Source organism: Phyllostomus hastatus, unplaced genomic scaffold (genome assembly GCF_019186645.2).
Source record: "Phyllostomus hastatus isolate PE091 unplaced genomic scaffold, TTU_PhHast_1.1 phas_contig_524, whole genome shotgun sequence".
Classification (NCBI taxonomy): domain Eukaryota; kingdom Metazoa; phylum Chordata; class Mammalia; order Chiroptera; family Phyllostomidae; genus Phyllostomus; species Phyllostomus hastatus.
The window spans coordinates 13,484,860-13,505,915 of NW_025333900.1; the positions used below are offsets into that span (position 1 = coordinate 13,484,860).

Sequence of the window (21,056 nt, forward strand, 5' to 3'; positions counted from 1 at the left end):
GATGTGTTAACTAGCCTTATTGTGGTAATCATTTCACATTATACAACCTAAGAATATATAATCATTACATTATACAACCTAAACTTACATAATGTCATATGTCACTTATATCTCAATAAAGGGGAAAAAAACCTTTATATTTCAATTTGACAGAGTAATTTTATGTCTATTGAATGTAACAACAGAAAATATAAACATTTATTTATACCTTTTTTCTTATTTTTCTAGTGATCCATTTTTATTGTATTTTACAAAAATATCAGTATGAGAGGAACTAGAATTTTTAAAAAGGGACTCAACATAGATAGCTTGGAGCAACTCAATCGCTGAAGAAGCAATTCTCAAAGACTTTTTCAAACTTTCACTGCTTTCAGTTACTATTCTCATAAATGTGAAAAAATGTACCAAGAAGTTAAATGTGCAGAAAGAAAATAATACCACTTAAAATACTCTTGCTTACACTTTAAGGTTCAATATAACAGACTTTCACCTTTGTATTTTAATCAGAAACATTATATGAATTTTTAAAATTATTATTTATGCCCTGGTTGGTGTGTCTCAGTGGATTGATTGCTGGCCTATGAACGGAAGGGTTGCTAGTTCAACTGTGGGTTCAATTCCCAGTTGGGGCACATGCCAGGGTTGAGGGACAGGTTCCCGGTTGGGGGCAACTGATATGTCTTGCACACTGATGTTTCTCTCCCTCTCTCCCTCCCTTCCCCTTTCTCTAAAGGTAAACAAATAAAATCTTTTGAAAAAATTATTAATTATTGTAACATATTTCCTGTAAGGTTCTCAACCCTGACTGACTCTCAGTAAATTGCAAGTTATACCTGAAACCATTAAGTATTATTTATACACAAATGGGGAAACATTTAACAGATATGCCTAAGGTGAAACACTTTCCAGTTGCAGAACTTGCAGCTCTTCACTCTCAGTGTCAACAGTGTCTTCCATAATGTAACAGAACATGTTAAAATTCACTGAAGAAGATGTGTTCATTGAAACCAGCAATGGAATAAATGAAACACTTTAGAACTCCTGCTATTTGTGTATCTGTGATCATCACTATGAAGTCTATTTTCTTAAACTTGAAATAAGCAAGACATTCAGAAAAATAATTTAAATTTAACTTTATAGTTATAGCATTTCACAGATTTACTGGCAATAAAATTAACTTCAGCTTTAACTTGAATTTTACATAACTGATTCAAATGCTTAATTTGCTCTGACAAAATAAAGCAAAGTAGCAAGTGAACAAGTGAAATGTCCTGAAGCGAAGTCTAGCTCATTAAACTTATTAGTTAAATCTCCAAACTTCAGCCCTGATCAGTGTGGCTCGGTTGGTTGGGCATTATCATCCTGCAAGGCGAAAGGTCTGGGGGTTGATTCCTAGTCAGTGCACATGCCTGGATTGCGGGCGTCTGAGAGGCAACTGATCTATATTTCTCTCACATCCATGTGTGTGTCTCTCTCTTTCTCCCTCCCTTCACCCCTCTCTAAAAATAAATGAGTAAATTTTTTTTAAAAATCCCCATACTATTTTAAAATGAAAATATTATTATTCCACTTGGATATACCCTATATTCCCAAATAATCAGTGCTGACAGAAAGTATAAAAAATGTTATATCTACCATGATTTACTTTGCTTTCCAGAGTTAGTCTGTAAAACCACTTTAAACACCTAAAATGTACACACATTAAACATTTCTTTTTTTTAAGATTCTATTTTTTTTAAGAGAGAATGGAAGGGAGGGAGAAACAGAGGGAGAGAAAAATTGATGGGCAAAAGATACATGAATGGGTTGTTTTCCAATGCCCCTAACTGGGCACTTGGCCACAACCCAGGCATGTGCCCTGACTAGGAACCAAACTGGCGACCTTTTGTGACCTTTCAGTTCACAGGTTGTCGCTCAATCTACTAAGCCACACTAGCCAGGGGTTTAACATTTCTTTAAAAAAATGTAAGCTCTCAAGACCAAAAAAATCTTTAAAATTATTAATATGGAACTAATATGAGATTATAAATATATAAAATCTATTCCCCTAATTGGGGAGGATTTGGGGCAAAAATGGTACCTTATCCACTAAACAATGTCAGTGTTACAGGGAAGGAAAAGATAAATTTATAAGACTATATCAGGTCAATACATGATTTTTTAAAATAAATCATACTCAGTACACAAAGGAAACTTTTCTTTGGAACTTCCTGACTTATCCCATAAACTGAATTATCATACTCCAAGTTGAGGCATTTAACACACTGCTTGCTACAGCTGCACTTTTATTCCATCATGTCAATCAGAAATCTAAATATATCCTAGAAAAGAATAAACTCTACCCAAGACGACAGATTGTAATATGTTATTAGGTTTGGAACAATCCTCACTTCTGTGGTATAAACAAATGTTTAAGCAGATCCTTTAGAAATTTTTTGCAATTTTCATTAGAAAGGCAATGTTGATAGAAGAACCTTTTTCTTTTTTATGAGTTGTAAAAGGAAATTATAGCTATCTGTGTTGAATAATCTTGTGAAGGACTGATGACAACAATCACACATACAGTGTAAAAATAAAAACACAAGAGGAAAAATAGACAAATTGGCCTTCATCTTACTTGTCAGTGTATTCAGCATACCAAAAAAGTAGAAAAAAAAATAGTAGCTTAAAAATCAAATATGCTTTTTCCTAGGGATTTATTTTCTCCTTACGTACTAAAACGAAAACAGCAGAGTGTATTTTAAATCTACCTTCCACACATCATTAAGGACAGAAGTGAATCATTTAATCCTTTTGTCAATATTGACAGTAAAATATTGGATATGGGGAATATGAGCAGATGTGTTCTCTACTTCAGAACAACAGGAAACTCACCCTTTGAAAAGTTAAATTATAAAAATAAATCGGCAGACATCCACTTGTCTACCAAAATGATAAAGATTAATCATGACTTTTTCTTCAAAGGAATCAAGAAATTAATAAAATTTTAATTGGATTATTACAAGAGACAAGTTATCACCTCAAGCAGAACAAAACTACTTTTTTTTAAAGAGTATATATAAGCACTTCCCAAAACATTATGACTAGGACATGTCTCCCCATCCCTAAAACAAATCATCGGAATGTGGTCTTCAAGTCCCTATTACGGGACTAAATCCTTTTTAATTTAAGAGAGGAGAAATTGTTGAAACTTTCAGAAGTGCTGTTCAATAAAAGCTTAAGTGTGTACATCTAAATGGTAATGGCAGCAGGAAAGAACACGGAAATGTTCCATGAAAAAAAATCTATTACAACCTGATAATACAAGCTTTAAAAATGTATCTCCATAGAACAAGGGAAGCTACACTGAAGGAAAAGAAAAAGAAAGTAAGAAAGAGAAAGAAAGAAAAGAGAAAAAGAAAATCCACCCTTTTTTTTACAGAATAGAACTGGAGTGCTTTTGGTAACTAGGACCATTAAACCATTTTTATTAAAAACATTCTTAATATATTGATTTGAGAGAGAGAGAAGAAGGGGAAAGAGAGATGGAGGGAGGGACAGGGGAGGGGGCAGAGACAGAAAGAGACTGAGACAGAAAAAGACAGAGAGATAGAGTAATCAGTTATTTTTTTCTCACTTATTGACACATTCATTGGTTGATTCTTGTATTGTGTGTGTACCCTGACCCGGGATGAACCTGCAACCTTGCTGTATGCAGGAGGGTGCTCTAACAACTGAACTACCCGGCCAAGGCCATTAAACCATTTTTAAAGCAAGAAATATACTCTTTTTTCAACACCAATAAACTTCATAACGTTGAACACATTCATGTTAAGATTTTTTTACTCGTATGCTCACAAAGTTCAACTTTTTCCCCAAACTAGTGAAAAGATGGGTGAGGAAGGGGTGCTGTCCCCCCTCCTGCTGGAAGTTCCTGTCTGAATTTCAATTTTCCAAGGGAGCACTTCTGGGTTCTTTTCTCAGTTGTCATGGTCTACATTTCACTGTAGGCAAGCGATTTCTCATTTGTCATGTCTAGGTTCCACTTTAGCCAGGCAAAATTCTTTTTTCTTCGGCTTACCTGGCTGTAGGAAAATTAAGACTACTAACACTTTACCTGTGGGGATGTTAGCTAACCTAAATGCTTACAATCCTTACTCGCTGGATTAAAAGTACCACGAGAATGCTACACAGGGATTTTTTTAAGGCATCCGCTGCCTCCATGCCCGCGTGGTTATTTCATTTCCCAGTACAGATCACGGGAGAGGCATCAAGGCTTTGACATGCACGGGTGAAGCGACTAGAAAGCTGTCTCCAGACCCTCATTTAAACAAAATCCCACACGTAACACTTACCTTGTATGACATGCTCTGGCGAGATGGTCTTTTTTTCCGATTTGTTGCAAATCTCATTGGCTTCAGAAGATATAAGATGAATGAATTCAGTGCAGCAGTTCACCACCAGCTCCCGGGCATCGTTGGCCACCCGGACATTAGGAAGAGTCTCTTTGATCATCTTATTGATAGCAGCTCTGGGTATAGTCAGATCATCATCGTTGCCAGATGAGGAAGCCATCGTATCTTCCTACCTCTTGCGCTCCGTCTTTTAAAAACTCCCCAGTTCTGGTCCACTACTCCACAAAGATTTTTCAAAAGGCCGCCCTCAGCGTGATCCCAGAAGCACTACGAGTAGAGGGTGCAGAAAATGAAGGGGTAGAGGGTTGGCACTAGAGGGCGGGTAACACCCGTTTGTGAGATTTGGGGCAAGGTTGGGAAAAAATCGTGGGGCCAAGGGTTCTGGGGACAGCACTGCCCAAGTCCGGAAAGGAAAGCAAGGTGGTCAGGAATTTGAGCACCGGGGAACCACCTCGGTGTATCCTCAGAGAGGAGGGCGCTGTCGCCAAACCGGTCCCCAACGGCGCCGGAGCACAGGCAACGTCCAGGGACACGGGCCTTGCTGCGGTACCGGTCGGACACACAGAGGACTTGGCTCTACAGAGCCCGAGCCCCCGCTGCCGCCGCCGCCAGCAGCCGTTGCCGCCGCTTCGGCCAAACCATCCTTCCGACACCCACGCCGCCGCCTCACAACATGGCCGCAGCCGCTGCTGGAACCCGGGCGGGCGCCTGGGAACGAATTGGGACAGAGTCGGGCACAAGGGAAACGGCACTGGAGGCCGCCGTAGCCGTTTAGCCCGGACGCAGATCGTGGGAGCCGAAACCGCGGCAACTGTGGACCCTCAAGAGGCCAGGGAAGAAGGTTTGGGGGAAGCCTCTCCCGACACCCTTTGCGCTACCGGAAGCCTCACCTCCCCCCCAGGCCCCCCTCCCTTACCGACCGAGTTCCGGGCGTGACTGCTACCCTTCCCCCACCCGGGCCGGCGGGAACCGCTGGACTTCACGGCCCTCCGCTTCTTCCTGCAGCGTCCTGCACGCCCCTGCAATCCTGAACCTGTACGGAGACCGTAGCGGGGCGAGCGCGCGCCTCCCGGTACCGGAAAACTTCGAGCACGCGCTTGCTCTGGGGCTGCTGCACCAGACTGTGCTTTGGGTAGGCGTTCGCCTCAACAGCTGGGACCTTGAGACCCTCTCTCTCCCAGCGATGTTCTGGGACAAAGGAGCGCTGGATTTCGTTAAAAGAAACTTTTAGCTGTTCCTCAAAGAGCCGTAATTGGGATTGAAGAAAAGCGAGGCCTGGGCTCTGGGGAAAGCGGAAACCCGCGTGCCTGCCTGTTCAGCACAGTCCGGAGGAAAAGCTTCTGATGGTACCTAGTAGACGTTATTGGGATCAAAGATCTCAGTTGTCCTCCACAGTTTCATTTTATGGGAAACAAAACATGCAGAGAAGTGACTTGGCGCTCCAAGTCACTACTAATGGCTAAAACCGGAAACTGGAAACGATACCGTGCAGTGGAAATAATGCGTTGCGTACAATGAGCCACATTAAGAGGTTCCAACTTAGCCATTATTCATGGTATATTTGCACTTTGGCTTCTGGAGAGGGGGCGGGGGGGGGGGAGTGTGAAAGTAAGCAGCTCTGAGCTTTGCGTCTGTCCAGAGTTGACTAGTAATATCAACGTGTGTCAAGTTCTTCACAAATATTGCATTATTTTTTTAAAAATTAAGCTTGTCACATTGTCATTTGGAGGAAGAGTCAATGAATAGTGGGGTGTTGCAATTTCTAAAAAGTAAGCCAGACACCATTTAAATCAGTTTTGCACTTTAGTTAATCAGATACATTATTCTTGATACATTGAACAGCAGCGGGCTTGTTTGAAATGTTTTCTTTAAACGATTTTATTTAAGAAAGACCTAGATGTGGTACCTCAAGGAGACCTTGGTTAATGACACTTTTTTTTTTCCATTTAGCATTTTCTCCAGTACATTTGTGGGTTAATTTCTAAAGTGCAGATGCTTCTTCAATGCTGCTAAGTTTAACCAAACCATTTTTTTGATAAAACAATCTTAAAATATTCTTCAAAATAGGAATGCCCAGGTTTTCAGCTAAATTTACAATAACTTATAACATTTGTAATTTGAAACTTAACATTAAAAAAGCAAATAATACTAGTGTTTATGTTCATTTGTCATTGCTAACACACCAATTGCTAGTTGGTGGTAATACAAATTAAAAATAACTAACGTCTATTTTGTACTGCTTTTATGATTAGCACTGCTAAGCACTTAAGTATTATTTAGTACTCAGTAACCTTATTTAATAGATACTGTTTTAATCTCCATTTTACAGATAAGAAAAGGGAAGCTGGGAGAAGCTAAATAACTTTCCTAAAGTCAGTGTAGCAGTTAGTAGTCTAGAGTATGTTGTAAGAAGGAACAACCCCCAAATCTCAAAGGGTTTATTTCCTGCTCATTTTATGGGTTCATCTTGAGTCTGCAAGAGGATTTCTCACACAGTAATCACTAAAGAATCCACTGGAACTGTTGGGAAGAAATAATGAAGGTGCCTTGAAATTTAGGCTTTTGACAGCTGGAAAGAGTGAATTTGTGTTCAAAGTAATAAAGTTGTAGAGACAGAAATTGTTCTGGGAACAGTGAGGAGATCACCTTAATTGAAGTAAAGCATTTGTTTACAGTAGTGAGAGAGAAGTAAGAAAGCCAAATACACAAGGCACCAGAAGTCATGAAGTAACAGAAGCCAAGAAATAGAAAAGTCAGTTGTAACAAGCAATAGAAGAAAGGTAAGAAGCTTGCTTTAGGCCTCAAAAAATGTCAGAGCTCAACAAAACTGGATCACTAGAGTGTTAGTGTATTCTGCTTTTTTTTTTTTTTTAAAGATGTTATTTATTTTTAGAGGGGAAAGGAGGGAGAGAAACATAGATCCATTACCTCGGTCGTGCCCCCAAGTGGAGATGTGGTCTACAGCCCAGGCAGGTGCTCATCCACTGAGCCACACCAGTCAGGGCTGTATTTTGCTTTTGAAATGGACAATAGACCTCCATGAAACATTTTCCTATGCTTATTTAATTCCTGTGTATCTTCATAATACTCTTCTGAAATTCCCTCTTTTTTTTGTTTTTGTTTTTTTTTGTTTTACACAACTTGAAAGGGCCCAACTCATTCAAAGGTTTTGGCTTCAGATTTGGGTTTGATGCCCAACCTGCCACTTAACTAACTTGGACAGGGTATTTAAGCTAGAGCTTGATTTTTACTCTATAAAATAAGGATGAGAATACCTACTTTACAGGGTATTTTAAAGCTCAAATTACATAAAATATACAAAATATTTAGCCCAGAATTTACATGCTAAATAAATAGTGATTGTTGTAAAAAAATTATTATTGCACTGATGAATATTGCTCATAGGAATGGAATAAAGGAATTTAAAAGAAAGGTGATTTCAAAAACTTTCACAGAAAGAATTGAAGGAAATTTATGGTTTGGATCCAAGATAGTCAAGGAAACAGACGAGTCAGGTACAATTACAAGATTTTTATCCCCAGAAACGGATTAGGGATTAGGGTGGTGCCATAAACAGCAAAACTGAAAGGGAGCAGTTTAGAGGCAGGGTGCTTGCTCTTGCATGTTTGGGTCTGAGACAACAGTAGGCATTTCAGGAAGTGACATAGGCAGTAGAGAAAATAGCATCTGATTCCTACATTCATTCATCACCTGAGTGTTTACTGTCCTAAGTATGCTATGGAAGAAATAAAGGTAACTATAACATTATTCTAGTTTTTAAGGATCCTACAACCTGTTGGGAGAACCACAATATAAAGAAGGAAATAAAATACTGTGATAAACATATAATCTAAGAGTGTGAAGAGGAAGGATTGATTAACACGCCACTTGTGAGATACAGAGGGCTTCAGGGAGGACTCAACATTTTAACTGAGCCTTAAAGATTGAGTAGAATTTTGACAGAGAAGGAAAAGATATACAGCTGAAGAAACACAAAAGAATGTGGTATGATATGGAAAAATCAAGTAGCCTAGAGTGGCTCTGTCTATAGGATTTGTAAAGAGGAATAGTGGGATGAGCTGCAAGAAAAGTAAATTAGGCTCAAAACAATAAATCAGTGCCTATTATGTATTCCATGCCTTGCTAATAATTTTCATATTCACTTTATCATTTAATAACCATACAAAACAGGTTTTTTGATAACTAGGAAACCCTTTTTAGAGAGATTTACTAATTTGTTCAAAGTCTCACAAATAATAGTATTGAAGCTAGAATTTGAAACTAGATTGTTGTTTAACTCTGAAGCTTAGGCTATTTTCAATGGTAACTATCTCTAAGTTTTTAAAAAATGATATTTTTATTTTAACACCTTAAAATTAAAAAGCACTTTCACATGTATTTGGTCTTTATTACTAGTCATCAATCTCTTTTTGTAGATGGGAAAATCAAAATGCAGCAAGGCTATCCAAGGTCACAGAGTGAGTAAACAGTAGATTGGGAAAGCAATCCAAGCTTTCTGAATCTAAAGCTTCAGATCTCTCCAGGATCATTTTGAGGAGTCTGGAGTTTCTTCTGTAGGCAGTAGAAAGAGCCAGTGAACATTTTGGAGGAGGATGGCATACATGTTTAAAAAGATTAGTCTGGGATAGCATGTGAGATGGACCAGAATGGAGAAGACAAGGACACAAGTTATTAGGCTATTGCAAAAGCAAGTTGATAATGAGGAAGACCTGAACAAAGAGAGTTCAGTGATTATGAGATAGAGGGAACAAATCAGAGACATTTGGAAAAAGAATTTACTCATATAGGATTTAGCTCCTAACTGCATGTGCAGTGAGGTAGGAGAAATAAGTACTGCAGGGGGTAATGAGTGTCTGGTTTGCTCATCCCTCCCTGTCTCCCCAGGGCCAACACAGTTCCAGGCACATTTTAGGCACTTAATGAATATTCATTAACTCTGAAAGTGGGTGAGGACCTTTAAGGATGAAAGAGTGAAAAAGAAGTCCAAAGACAAAAAGCAAAAAGAAGAAAATATGTCAAGGAGTACTTGATAGGAACCAAGAAAGCAAAAGTGGAGAGGGAACTGAGGGGAGGATTGCAAGACTGAGATACCAGAGAGGCACTGTTAGAAGAGGATCAGACACTGTTCCTGCGGTAAAAGATCAGTAGAAGAGAGCAGATGTCAACATGCAAACAGTTAAGAGAGCAATAGTGGAAGAACTGGAGCCAAGGAACATAGAATATACTTTCAAAAACTTTGATGGTGAAGGGAAAGTGAGCAATGGGATGACCGTTTGAAGAAATGGGGCCAAGGAAGAATTGCATAGGCTAGAAGACACATGTAGTTCAAGTGAAAAAAAGCCAGAGTGGGGTAGATTTAAAAAAAAATAAGAAAATAAGGGTTTAAGGAAATGAAGGTGGATGAGATTGAAAAAACACAGATGGAGTCATCAGGATTAGATGTACAGATCTGGGCATGCTTCACACAGGAGAGGTTGAAGACAAGATTATAGGCGAGTGATTAGACAGTGATTGCAAAAGGGGATGAGCAGAAGACTAAGGGGATCTTTAGAAAATGACCACTGGCAAGGACAAAGGAGTGATCAGAGAAAAAACAGGAGTTGTACAAATTCACTTGTCATATAAACTGATACACTAACTGACAGACTTCGAGAAAAGTAGCCAAAAGTGTCATGTGTAGCCAAGTAGGGAACAGATAGTGTTCTCCAGTGACATGAGTACAAGCAATTCATGAAAACCTTGGAATTCCTTCTATTAGTTAAAGCTGATAAATTTCCACGGGTCAACTTTGCAAGTAACTCAGAAATTTTAAGGTAAATGATAAATCCCCTGGTCTATAGGTAATAAATTTAACATCTGATGCAAATCAATTTTTCTTTCAAATGATGTCAATTTTTAATTAATTCAACCATGCTAATTCAGTTTAAAAGCATTTGAAGCAGATGAAACTAGGAAGCCTACTTTTGTAAATCCCACTTACTCATTTACACACTTGCTTTCATTCAACAAATGTTTATTGGGTGTCTAACATATACTTCGCTAGGTACTGGGGATATGACAATAAATAAGAAAGACACCATCCTAGGCTTCATACCTAAAGAAATAATACTAAAGAAGGAGGAGGAAGCTGTATTTTGTCACATTGTTGACAATAGGAAAAAATAAAAATCTAATAAATGATTATGGTATGACTGAAGAATTATTTAATGTAACTGAAGAACTATTAAGTAGGCATTAAAATTATTATGTATGAATATGGTACTTTTCCTCTCATATTAAAGCAAAATACAACATTGTTATTAGAACTATGTAAAAATACATATACATCTTGGTAAAGGCTTATAGAAACATGTAAAGTAATTAGCATAGGTGTGTTGGAAAAGAGAAAAATACTGGTTATTTTCCATCTTTATGATGGAATATTATTTTATTTTAAAGTATATTTTATTGATTATGCTATTACAGTTCTCCCATTTTTTTCTCCTCTTTATCCTTCTCCACCTGGTACCCCTCCTCTAGCATTCTTCCCCCTCCTTAGTTCATGTCCATGGGTTGTACATATTAGTTCTTTGGCTTCTCCATTTCCTATACTATTCTTAACCTCCCCCTGTCTATTTTGTACCTACCATTTATGCTGCTTATTCCCTGTACCTTTTCCCCCATACCCCTTTCCCCTTCCTGCTAACCCTCCATGTGATCTCCATTTCTATGATTCTCTTCCTGTTCTAATTACTTAGTTTGTTTTCTTTTTAGGTTCAGTTGTTGATAGTTGTGAGTTTGTTGTCATTTTACTGTTCATAGTTTTGATATTTTTCTTAGATAAGTCCCTTTAACATGTGATATAATAAGGGCTTGGTGATGATGCTTTAACTTGATCTTATCTGGGAAGCACTTTTTCTGCCCTTCCATTCTAAATGATAGTTTTGCTGGAAAGAGTAATTTTGGATGTAGGTCCTTGCCTTTCATGACTTTAAATACTTCTTTCCAGCCCCTTCTTGCCTGCAAGATTCCTTCTGTGAAATCAGCTAATAATCTTAATGGGAACTCCTTTGTATGTAACTGTGTCCTTTTCTCGTGCAGCTTTTCAGATTCTCTCCTTTTCTTTAATCTTGAGTAATTTAATTATGATGTGTTTTGTTGTATTCCTCCTTGGACCCTACTTGTTGGGGAGACTCTGAGCCTTCTGGACTTGCATGTCTATTTCCTTCACCAAATCAGGGAAGTTCTCCATTATTTTTTCCAGTAAGTTTTCAACTTCTTGCTCTTCCTCTTCTCCTGGCAACTCTATGATTCCCATGTTGGAACATTGAATGTTGTCCTGGAGGTTCCTAATTCTCTCCTCATTTTTTAAAATTCTTGTTTCTTCATTCTGTTCCAATTGAATGTTTATTTCTTCCTTCTTTTCCAAATTGTTGGTTTGAGTCCCGGTTTCCTTCCCCTCACTGTTGGTTCCTTGTATATTTTTCTTTATTTAACTTTACATAGCCTTCACTTTTTCCTTTATTTTGTGTCCATACTCAATCATTTCTGTGAGCATCCTGATGACCAGTGTTTTGAACTCTGCATCTGATAGGTTGGCTATCTCCTCATTGCTTAGTTCTTTTTCTGGAGTTTTGATCTTTCTTTCATTTGGGCCATATTTCTTTGTCTTGGCACACCTGTTACGTTGTAATGAGTGGAGACTTAGGTGTTTGTCAGGGCAGGGCAACCCACATTGCTGCGTTGTGGTGCTGTATGTGGGAGAGAGGTCAGAGAGAGAGAGAAATGGTACTTGCTCCACTCTTGCCCCACTTTCAGTCACTTCCCCTGCTTCCCACAAGTGAATTTCACCCTTTCAGGTGCTGTCCTGGTGCTGATTCCGGAGTAGGTGGGCTTGTGTACATTCTAGGACCCCTTGGACCCCTCCAACAGACTCTCCTGAGAGACTTGGGAGTTTCATCTGTTACCACAACCCTCACAGATTTTTACAGCCAGAGATTCTGAGGCTTTTTTTTTTTCAGTGCTGGAACCCTGGGTTGTCTGGTCTGCCTCGCTCTTCCATAGTTCCTCCCGGTTCTTATCCACTGTGAATGTGGGACCACCTGGTTCGCCAGCTGCCTCCTCACCACACGTCCTCTCCACCCAGGCTGCCTGACTCCTACCCTCCTACTGGTCTGAACGAATGTTTCTTCTTTAACTCCTTGGTTGTCAGACTTCCATACAGTTCAATTTTCTGGCAGTTCTGGCTGTTTTTGTTTTTAAATTTGCTGTTATCCCTCCTTTGGTTTTGTGAAGTGTACCTACCTATGCCTCCATATTAGCCAGAGGCCTCTCCCTAGTTATTTTACTTCTAATTTTTCCTTAGAGATTTTTGTAAATTTTTAAATAATCTAGGTTTTGAAATGTCTTATACTAATCTTTAAAAGAATTATTTATTTTCAGAGAGAGGGGGAAGGAGAGAGAGGGAGAGAAACATCAATGTGCGAGAGATATATTGCCTCTCATGTGCCCCCAATTGGGGACCTGGCCCACAACCTAGACATGTGCCCTGGCCGGGAATTGAATTGGCGACCTTTCAGTTCGTGGGCCAGCACTCAATCCACTGAGCCACACCAGCCAGGACATTATATTAATCTTAAAACATTAGCAAGTAGTGAGAAATTTTATGTTGACTGATTTATAAATATCTCTATTCTTAATAATTCACAGTCGGACTTGTTAAAGCCGTTGTTGGATTTTAAATCTATTTAGTGCAGGGGTGTCAAACTCATTTTCACCAGGGGGCCACATTAGCTTCTTGGTTGCCTTCAAAGGGCCGAATGCAATTTTAGGACTTTATAAATGTAACTACTCCTTAACTAGGGGCAAGGAGCTTGGAGCTGCCGCCGGGTAGAAACAAGGTGCCGGGCAGATAAAACCAGGTGGAATGCTGGATTCAGCCCACAGGCCTTGTGTTTGCCACATGTGATTTAGCTAGTAAAGTTCTCAAGTTCCTTATTCCAGGTGAAATCTAAATCACAGATATTGTACCAGATATTTATTGCCACAAAAATTCTGCTAACAAGACACCCCAGAGGTCAGTGGATTTAAAACAATAACCATTTATTGTTTCCTACAAGTAGAGGTGTTGTCAGTTGGGCAGTTCTTTTGGAATTAGCTGGGCTCATTCGTTTTCTGAGTCAGGTGTGGGTGGGGTAAGTGGCTCTCCTATTTTTGGCTGGACCAGCTGTTTGTATCAGGTCTAGAAGTTCTTGGTTCTTTCCCATGGTCTCTCAGATTCTTCTAGCAGGTCAGCCTGGGCATGTTCTCGTGATGAAGTGGACAATGTTTACTCATTTACCCATTTACTTAATGAGTCTCCTATGTGCCAGACACTGTAACAAGGAACTAGAGATATAAAGTTAAATGGGAAGCTTCCTTCTCTATTGAGGAGCTTGCCATCTAATGGGAAAGACAAACAAGAAAACCAGGAACTACAATGCAATATTGTTTTAAGTGCATGCTTCTGGCATGACAGGCCCTATGGGTACAGTGGAGGACCTTCCAAATCAAAACAGGTAAGTATGGAGTGACCATCTTAAGTGTTGTAGAGGAGGTAACACCTTTTCCCCCAGTGGATTTCCAAGGGGAGGTAATCCTTGAGTAAATTTTCAGGGAGAAGGGAAAGGGAATTTTGTGCAGGGAACAGCAAAAGCTCAGTGAGACAGAAAACAGCATTCTTGGTGAACTACGATATTTTGGTGGCGGGAAAGGAACATATGATAGAGTTGCATGAGAGAAAACTATTCAGGGAACTGTAGTAGTTAAGGTTCTTGTGATTGCAAATAGCAACTCCAGCTAGTTAAGCTGACTTTTCCAGAAGGATATTGGGGTATCTTACAGAATTTTGGGAATTGTTAAACCAGGAAATTCAGTAGTAGGAATCCATAAACTGTCCTCTTGGTGGACTGTAAACAACTCCCATCTCTTTGCATCTCGATTCAAAATTTCTGTTTCCTAGGAGAGCAAGTCTGGCCATTTGGGGGAGATTTCTACTCCGATGTCAGTCATGACTATCCTGCAAGTTACATGTGTGGATGTTTGTGACTATTCTGTCCCTATGCTGGGGAGGGAGGTGTCACTGTGAGCTATGTGGCTGGTCCAAGAGATATCTGTTGTGTTTTATTATTTAGTTGCCTTTCCTCGTGTGTACAATGACAAAAATGTTGCCAGCCTATTTGATCCAGCCTTTAGTACAAAAGCCCCTGCGCTTGCCCTCTTTCCAAGCTCAAATGTATATCCAGCTGGTGGAACATCTCTGGGTTATTGTTCTCTTAGTCCTGACCTCGGGATATGAAATGACCATTCTTCTTTCAGGTTTGGAACAGTCTCATCTAGATGTGGTTCCTCATGGTCTTGAAATCCAAGGACTAAGTGATGAGTGTAATTACTACCAGTATACTCTGTAAATAGGTTTTGGAGCCAGAGATGGCAATGGTTGCTACAGAAAGAAAGGAAGGAAATGACAACAGTTGTCATTTTTATTTTAAGAGGGAAAGAATAGGGTAATTTTTCAGTGTTCAGCTATTCTCACAATATATGCACAGACTACTCATTCTTGCTATTGTAAATGAGACTGTAACTGATAAATATGACTACCTATTCCAACTTTCTTTGCTTGCAGCTAATGTCATAGCTGACTGAAGACTTTGCCTACTAGGGTGATTTAAGCCTTCGTTTCTTGAGATCTAAGCCCTTGGGAATCATCAGTGTGAACTGTGTCAAACTAAACAAAGGGAATGTAGCAGATTGGAGTACAACTCTGAGGTTGAAATGACTGGGAACCAATCAATATTTGTTCAATAAATGGTCTCTACTTTACAGATGATGAAACTGAAGCACAACAAATTTATATTAAATCTTAAGTGACAGGATTTAAACCCGTGCTGTGTGGCTCCGGAACAACCCCTGTACAGAGTTATGTTATACGACATCTGCACTCTCAGTGGGGAGACGGAATGTGGGCGCTGGGCCTTCCATATCCAAGACTTAGTCATGTTTTGGCTCTTCAACTTTAACTAGCCTTGTGACCAAGAACAAGTTACTTAATTTATCTGTTTCAGCATTTTTATCTATACAATGGAGGAACCGTTTGAGCTAAGATGTTGGCTATTATTAACTCAATAAAAACTTAGTGGGCATACTGTGGTAGGCACTGTATGTATGGTGGCATATAAGATAGACATAATTCCTGTGCTCATGGGTCTTTCAATAAAAAGGACCTGCACTGAGCCATAAAATAGAAATAGCAATGTGTGGTCCATTCATCTGCCTCTCTCTCCTTAGGTTATGAATACCAAGACTGATATATGGGAACAAAACAACGACTATGAACAGAAGAGGACAGATCAGGAAAGAAAACAAGCCTGGAACAATCAAAAGTAAAGGGAGCAAGACAAGGAGTGAAATCAGAAAAATTTCCAAGAAAAAGATTATCACCCAATTTTCCTAAGCCTAGCATGTAAGTCTGGATTTTACAAGAAAAGGAGAGGGAATTGATCAAGAGATTCTTGTCATAGAACAGAAAGTTAGTAGGTGAAATGAGAAATGATCTGTGTGAGCCCTGTGGAGGTAACATGGTAAATACTCTCAATATACTGTAAAAAGTGTGATTAAAGGGAAGAAACATTGAAAGAAAATTATCCACATGTGCTGATTTGGAGAACAGCCACACTTTGTAATATGAACCAAGAGATAAAATCAAATTTGTTTCTCAGTGGGGAAACATAAGCCTTTTTTCAGGCTGTATTCCTCTGCTACCTGCCTTGTTTTCTTCACTATAAATGAGCATTGGGAAAAGAACAGGCTTTAGAGATTCTGCCCAAGCAATTCACAGACCGTCTTCTTGGTAATCACTAGGTAGCTCTTTTTAATTTTTTTTTCAGTAAAGTTCACAGGATTTAACCTTGGTTTTTGATAGCAAGTATTATTTTTAATATTTATCAAGCTACCAAAATATCTCTAAAGTTATCTTAGAATATATGTAGAGAAGGAAAAGTGAATATATACATGTATATATGTGTATATATGTATATATATGAACATACAGATATTTCAATCCTTAGGGTGATGTAAATTCTGCAGATTTTACTTATGCACATTATTTTGTAATTTGACCTAAATAATTATCAGGGTAAGACCAGCATTTGCCATAATAAGATAGTACATGGATTAATTGACCAATTATAGTATTTTCAGCAGCACCTCATGGCAAATGGCTTAATTGTGGCTAAATTACAGGCAAAGTGATTGACAAAAATTGTTCCCAAGTAAATCTCAGTTTGCAGTGTTCATCATCAAACTTGTCATCTTTACTAAAACTAAAGGTAAGGTTATTGTTTAGATCAGAAATACCTGTTTTTGTGATTTTTTTTTTGTTTAGGCTAAAGGGACATCTATAAGTACAAAGATAAATCCATCTTTCACACAGATACCTTTTTATGTGTTTGCAGTTTCAATTTAAAGGATAACAAGTTTATTTCAATTTCTATGGTGCAATTATGTTGACTGTATTGGGAAAACATGAACCAATACATTTAACTTTAAGATCTATAGCTAATTATAAAAAGTCATGTATATGACATTTTTTGAGGATTTCAAATTCAAAAATAATATTTAACTTCTGAATAATATATATTCATGCATATATCATAATAATATAGTAACAATATCTTATTGACTTACTGAGCAAAATATGATCATAAAATATGTCATTACAGCCCAGAAACACAGCAATAAAAATTTAGATCAAAATATCTAACAACATCAATCTATTAGCAATGATATTGTTATAAAATATTTATGACACTTTGATTTAAAAAAACCTGAGATTCATTCAGTATCCTTTTGGCATTTGAACTGACATCTCTTCATCTTCTACACAATTGCTGATTCAGAGAGTAAATGGTTAGATCTGTCAGGCAGCTTTATACTTTCACATTAAAATTCAATATTATTTAGACCCAAGTAGATAGATTAAAAAATAGCACTTCTGATCAGGAAGGAAACGTATAAATTATGAAGTAAGTGAAGGAGTCACTGGCCAATTGTTTGAAGAAAAAAATACACCATGTACCAAAATAAACGCCTGGTGGGTAAAGAGTTTAATGTAAAACTGAATCCATAAAATTACTACAAGAAAATATAGAGAAATACTCACATAATCTTGGGAGTAGGAATTATATTGCATGAAATGTAAAGTAAAAGGATGACTTTTAAAAGGCATGAAAAACTAAAAAGTGATTTTAAAAATCACCAAAAAATTAAATGGCAAGTACCAAATTGAAAGGAAACAAAAATCTTCTTCAAAAAGTTGAAGGGCAGTTGCCAAACTGGAATGGAAAAAGGGACAAAGGAGTAGGAAGTCTTACAAATCAGTTAGAAAAAGATAAATAGCTAAATAGAAAAATGGGCAAAGGACTTCTGCAGGTAAATCAAAAAAGAAGGAATAAAAGTCAAAAAGATAAATTTTTTCATTTTTGTCAGTAATAAAAAATGCAAATTAAAAAGATTAAAACACTACCTTTGCCTATCTAATTGGTAAGGATTATTTTAAAAGATAATAACCTGTATTAGAATACTACATCTGTTCTCCATTGCTCTTTGACAAAATATCTGTAAAGTACATACCTTTTAACCAGCAATTCCACTTCAAAATAATGCTAAGGAAATAATTAATGATATGTGCCATAAGATGTTTACTGCAATTTCCTTCCTTGCTCACCTTCCTCTCTATCTTCCTTATGTTTGATATTGATGAAAAAGGGAAAAGATTAAAATGTCCCCCCAAAAGGAGACTGGTTAAATTAAGTATGGTAGATTCATTCAACAAAAAACCCACAATATTTCACCAATAAAAATGACCAACCACAGTAAATGTATTTGAAAAGATGTTCATAATATATTGTTAATAAGGAAAATCAGAATACAAAGCAAAATGTACTGGGGGAGAGTCTTTTCTTTCTCTCTCACTCTTGCTCCCTCCCCACCTCCCACCACCACTATACACCTACACCCACATATATATATATGCTTACTGGAAAGGTATTGGAAAAACATAATTAACTGTGGGAAGGGACATTACCAGATTGTTAAATGTTCTTCTTTTCTCCAGTTTTATATTATTTTCTAACATCACTACAATGAACAGGAATTAATTTTTTGATATGTAAAACTATTTAAAAATTAAACATATAATGTTACTTAGTGGTTGCCTTTTCAAAATATATATGAATCATCAGTTAGTCAGATGGTTATATATGCTTTAATTCCAACATCTTGATAATTGTGACATAAAATTGAGGGAAATTTGTTTTTAAGATTTTATTTATTTATTTTTAGGCAGTGCGGAAGGGAGGGAAAAAGAGAGGGAGAAAAACATCAAAGAGTAGTTGACTCTCACACACCACCTACTGGGGACCTGGCCTGCAACCCAGGCATGTGCCCTGACTGGGAATCGAACCAGCAACCCTTTGGTTCTCAGGCTGAACCAAAGTGGACTGGTGTGACTCAATCTACTGAGCCACACCAGCCAGGGTGAAAATTTTTTTTGAATCCTAAAATGCTATAGAATTGGCAGATCATTTTTCATTTCATAAGGTATTTATAGCCACTATTTTTGTTGTTACTATAGCAATGTTTTATACACATAATGGCTGAGGTTAGGAATTTGTGTCCTTAAAAACATATCAGAATAACAAATCTGAAGTAAATAATGATTTCCTCCTTTAACAAAGATGTGGGGAGAAATAGAAGGCAAGAGGCTCTGTGTTGTCATGGGGATGACTAAGTTTTCGATGGTACAAACCAACCCCATTCCAGCCTCAAGGTCAGTGACTCACTAGCTCATAGGGAAGTCAAAATGACTGAAGTACATACCTACTATCTGTGCAAAGTGATTTTCATTACCCAGAGAACTGCTGTAAACTATTATTCAGGGAAATTAAAGAAAAACAATCTAAATTAGTATTTTAAAAATTATAATTGGGCAGTATTTTAAGATGCATAAGAAGGAAAATTCTTATCTAGGTCACTCCAGAACTGTTATGTACAGTTTAAGAATAGATACATATACTAATTAAAATCATTAAAGTAAAAATTGAAAAAACTTCTGTTAGTACTTCATTTACTTTTTAAAACAGTATTTCTTAAAATAATCCCCAGGGTAGTCTTATAATTTGTTACTTTTTATTTTTTTAGGTTTTTTTTTAAGATTTTATTTATTTATTTTTAGAGAGAGAGGGAAGGGAGAAAGAGAGGGAGAGAAACATCAATGTGCAGTTGCTGGGGGTCATGGCCTGCAACCCAGGCATGTGCCCTGACTGGGAATCAAACCTGCAATGCTTTGGTTTGCAGCCCACACTCAATCCACTGAGCTACGCCAGCCAGGCGTAATCTGTTACTTTTAAGCATCTATGTTAAACTCTGGGGCCAACCAAAGGATCCTACAGTCTAGTGGAGAAGCCAAGATAGCCATTCATCAATTCATTCATTCATTCAGTAAAATGTATTGAGAACTTACCTGTCCCTAGCAATGTGCAGGGCATTAAGCATTAAATAATACTTAAAACATGCCTCCTACTCTCAAAAGCTCACATTTAGAAGGAGAATTAGATTTGTAAATAGACCTCTGTTATCAAGCCAATTTCAGTGATTGCCAGACCCGCTGTTCCCTAGAAGAACTCTGGCTGTAGCCCCTGAAGAATGAGTAGCCCTGGGTGATCATGTTCAACACAGACTAATCAACTCACTTCCTTTTGTCACCTGCTCTCCCTGCCTTAGTTAGGAAAAAAGTGTTGGGCCAAAAAGTTCCTCCCAGAGAGGGCCAGGGTAGCAATCAGGTTTTTTTTTTAGTTCCAACATGGGATACAGAGGGTGATTTAGTAGTTGATAGTAGGAGCTGAAATTGAAGCTGAAAGGGTTCATAGAGACCACTATAAGCCTTCAGTAGATCAAAGTTATGAAAAAAGAGAAGCATTGCAGTACATAATACAGAGGAAATGCAGAGGGAGTTAATGGTAGCAGCAAAATAGGAAAAACAGAATTGTGGTTACCTCTATGGTGAAGGATTAATGACCTATAGCTGAAGAAAGGCCAGTTCTATTAACCAGGTTTTAGATCTGTGTTGTTCCCTGGAAGTTTATTTAATGTAAGACAATCCTTAGCATATGGCATTAAGGAAGAAAAATAGGATTCAAAGTTTCATAGAGACTTCTGGTTTGGCCATGACAGAATAATGCATTTACCTTCCCACAATAAACAACAAAAAAACGATGAAATAAATGAAGCAACTGTTTTCAGACATTAGACAGTAGATAACAGAACTGTAATCCTTGAGAGAAGGGGAACAAAGGAGGTGTTGATTACAGAGCAATAGCAAGGGAAATGTTATATATCTATTTAGGAATAGTTTGCATGAATCCTCTTAATATTCACTTTATTTCTAGAATCATCCATATATAATACTGAAGCTCTCACATGTAATCCAACACTAATGTACTATGATAGTGCATCAGTGTAATATACAAGGTCTGTCTGGAAAAAGTCCAGCCATTGTTAATATAACCAGAATGGTTTGCGTGTCATCAATGTAGAAGAACTCTGGCTGTAGCCCCTGAAGAATGA

General features: G+C 37.9%; 1 protein-coding gene and 1 long non-coding RNA gene across 2 annotated transcripts in view; one reads left to right on the forward strand and one right to left on the reverse strand.

Moving 5' to 3' along the window:
* The window catches only part of DR1 (down-regulator of transcription 1), a 19,227-nt gene extending 13,325 nt beyond the window's left edge, over window positions 1-5,902 (reverse strand). The window contains exons 1-2 of the mRNA XM_045847015.1: window positions 5,311-5,902; window positions 4,335-4,661 (exon numbers count right to left, since the gene is read on the reverse strand). Coding sequence (XP_045702971.1) covers window positions 4,335-4,554 — 220 coding nt within the window. The 5' untranslated portion in view covers window positions 4,555-4,661; window positions 5,311-5,902. The remainder of the gene's footprint in view (window positions 1-4,334; window positions 4,662-5,310) is intronic.
* On the forward strand, window positions 5,817-18,634 carry LOC123823947. Its single transcript, XR_006786632.1, has 2 exons — window positions 5,817-5,949; window positions 15,720-18,634. It is a non-coding gene; the product is annotated as an uncharacterized LOC123823947 (long non-coding RNA).
* Window positions 18,635-21,056: the final 2,422 nt, after the last annotated feature.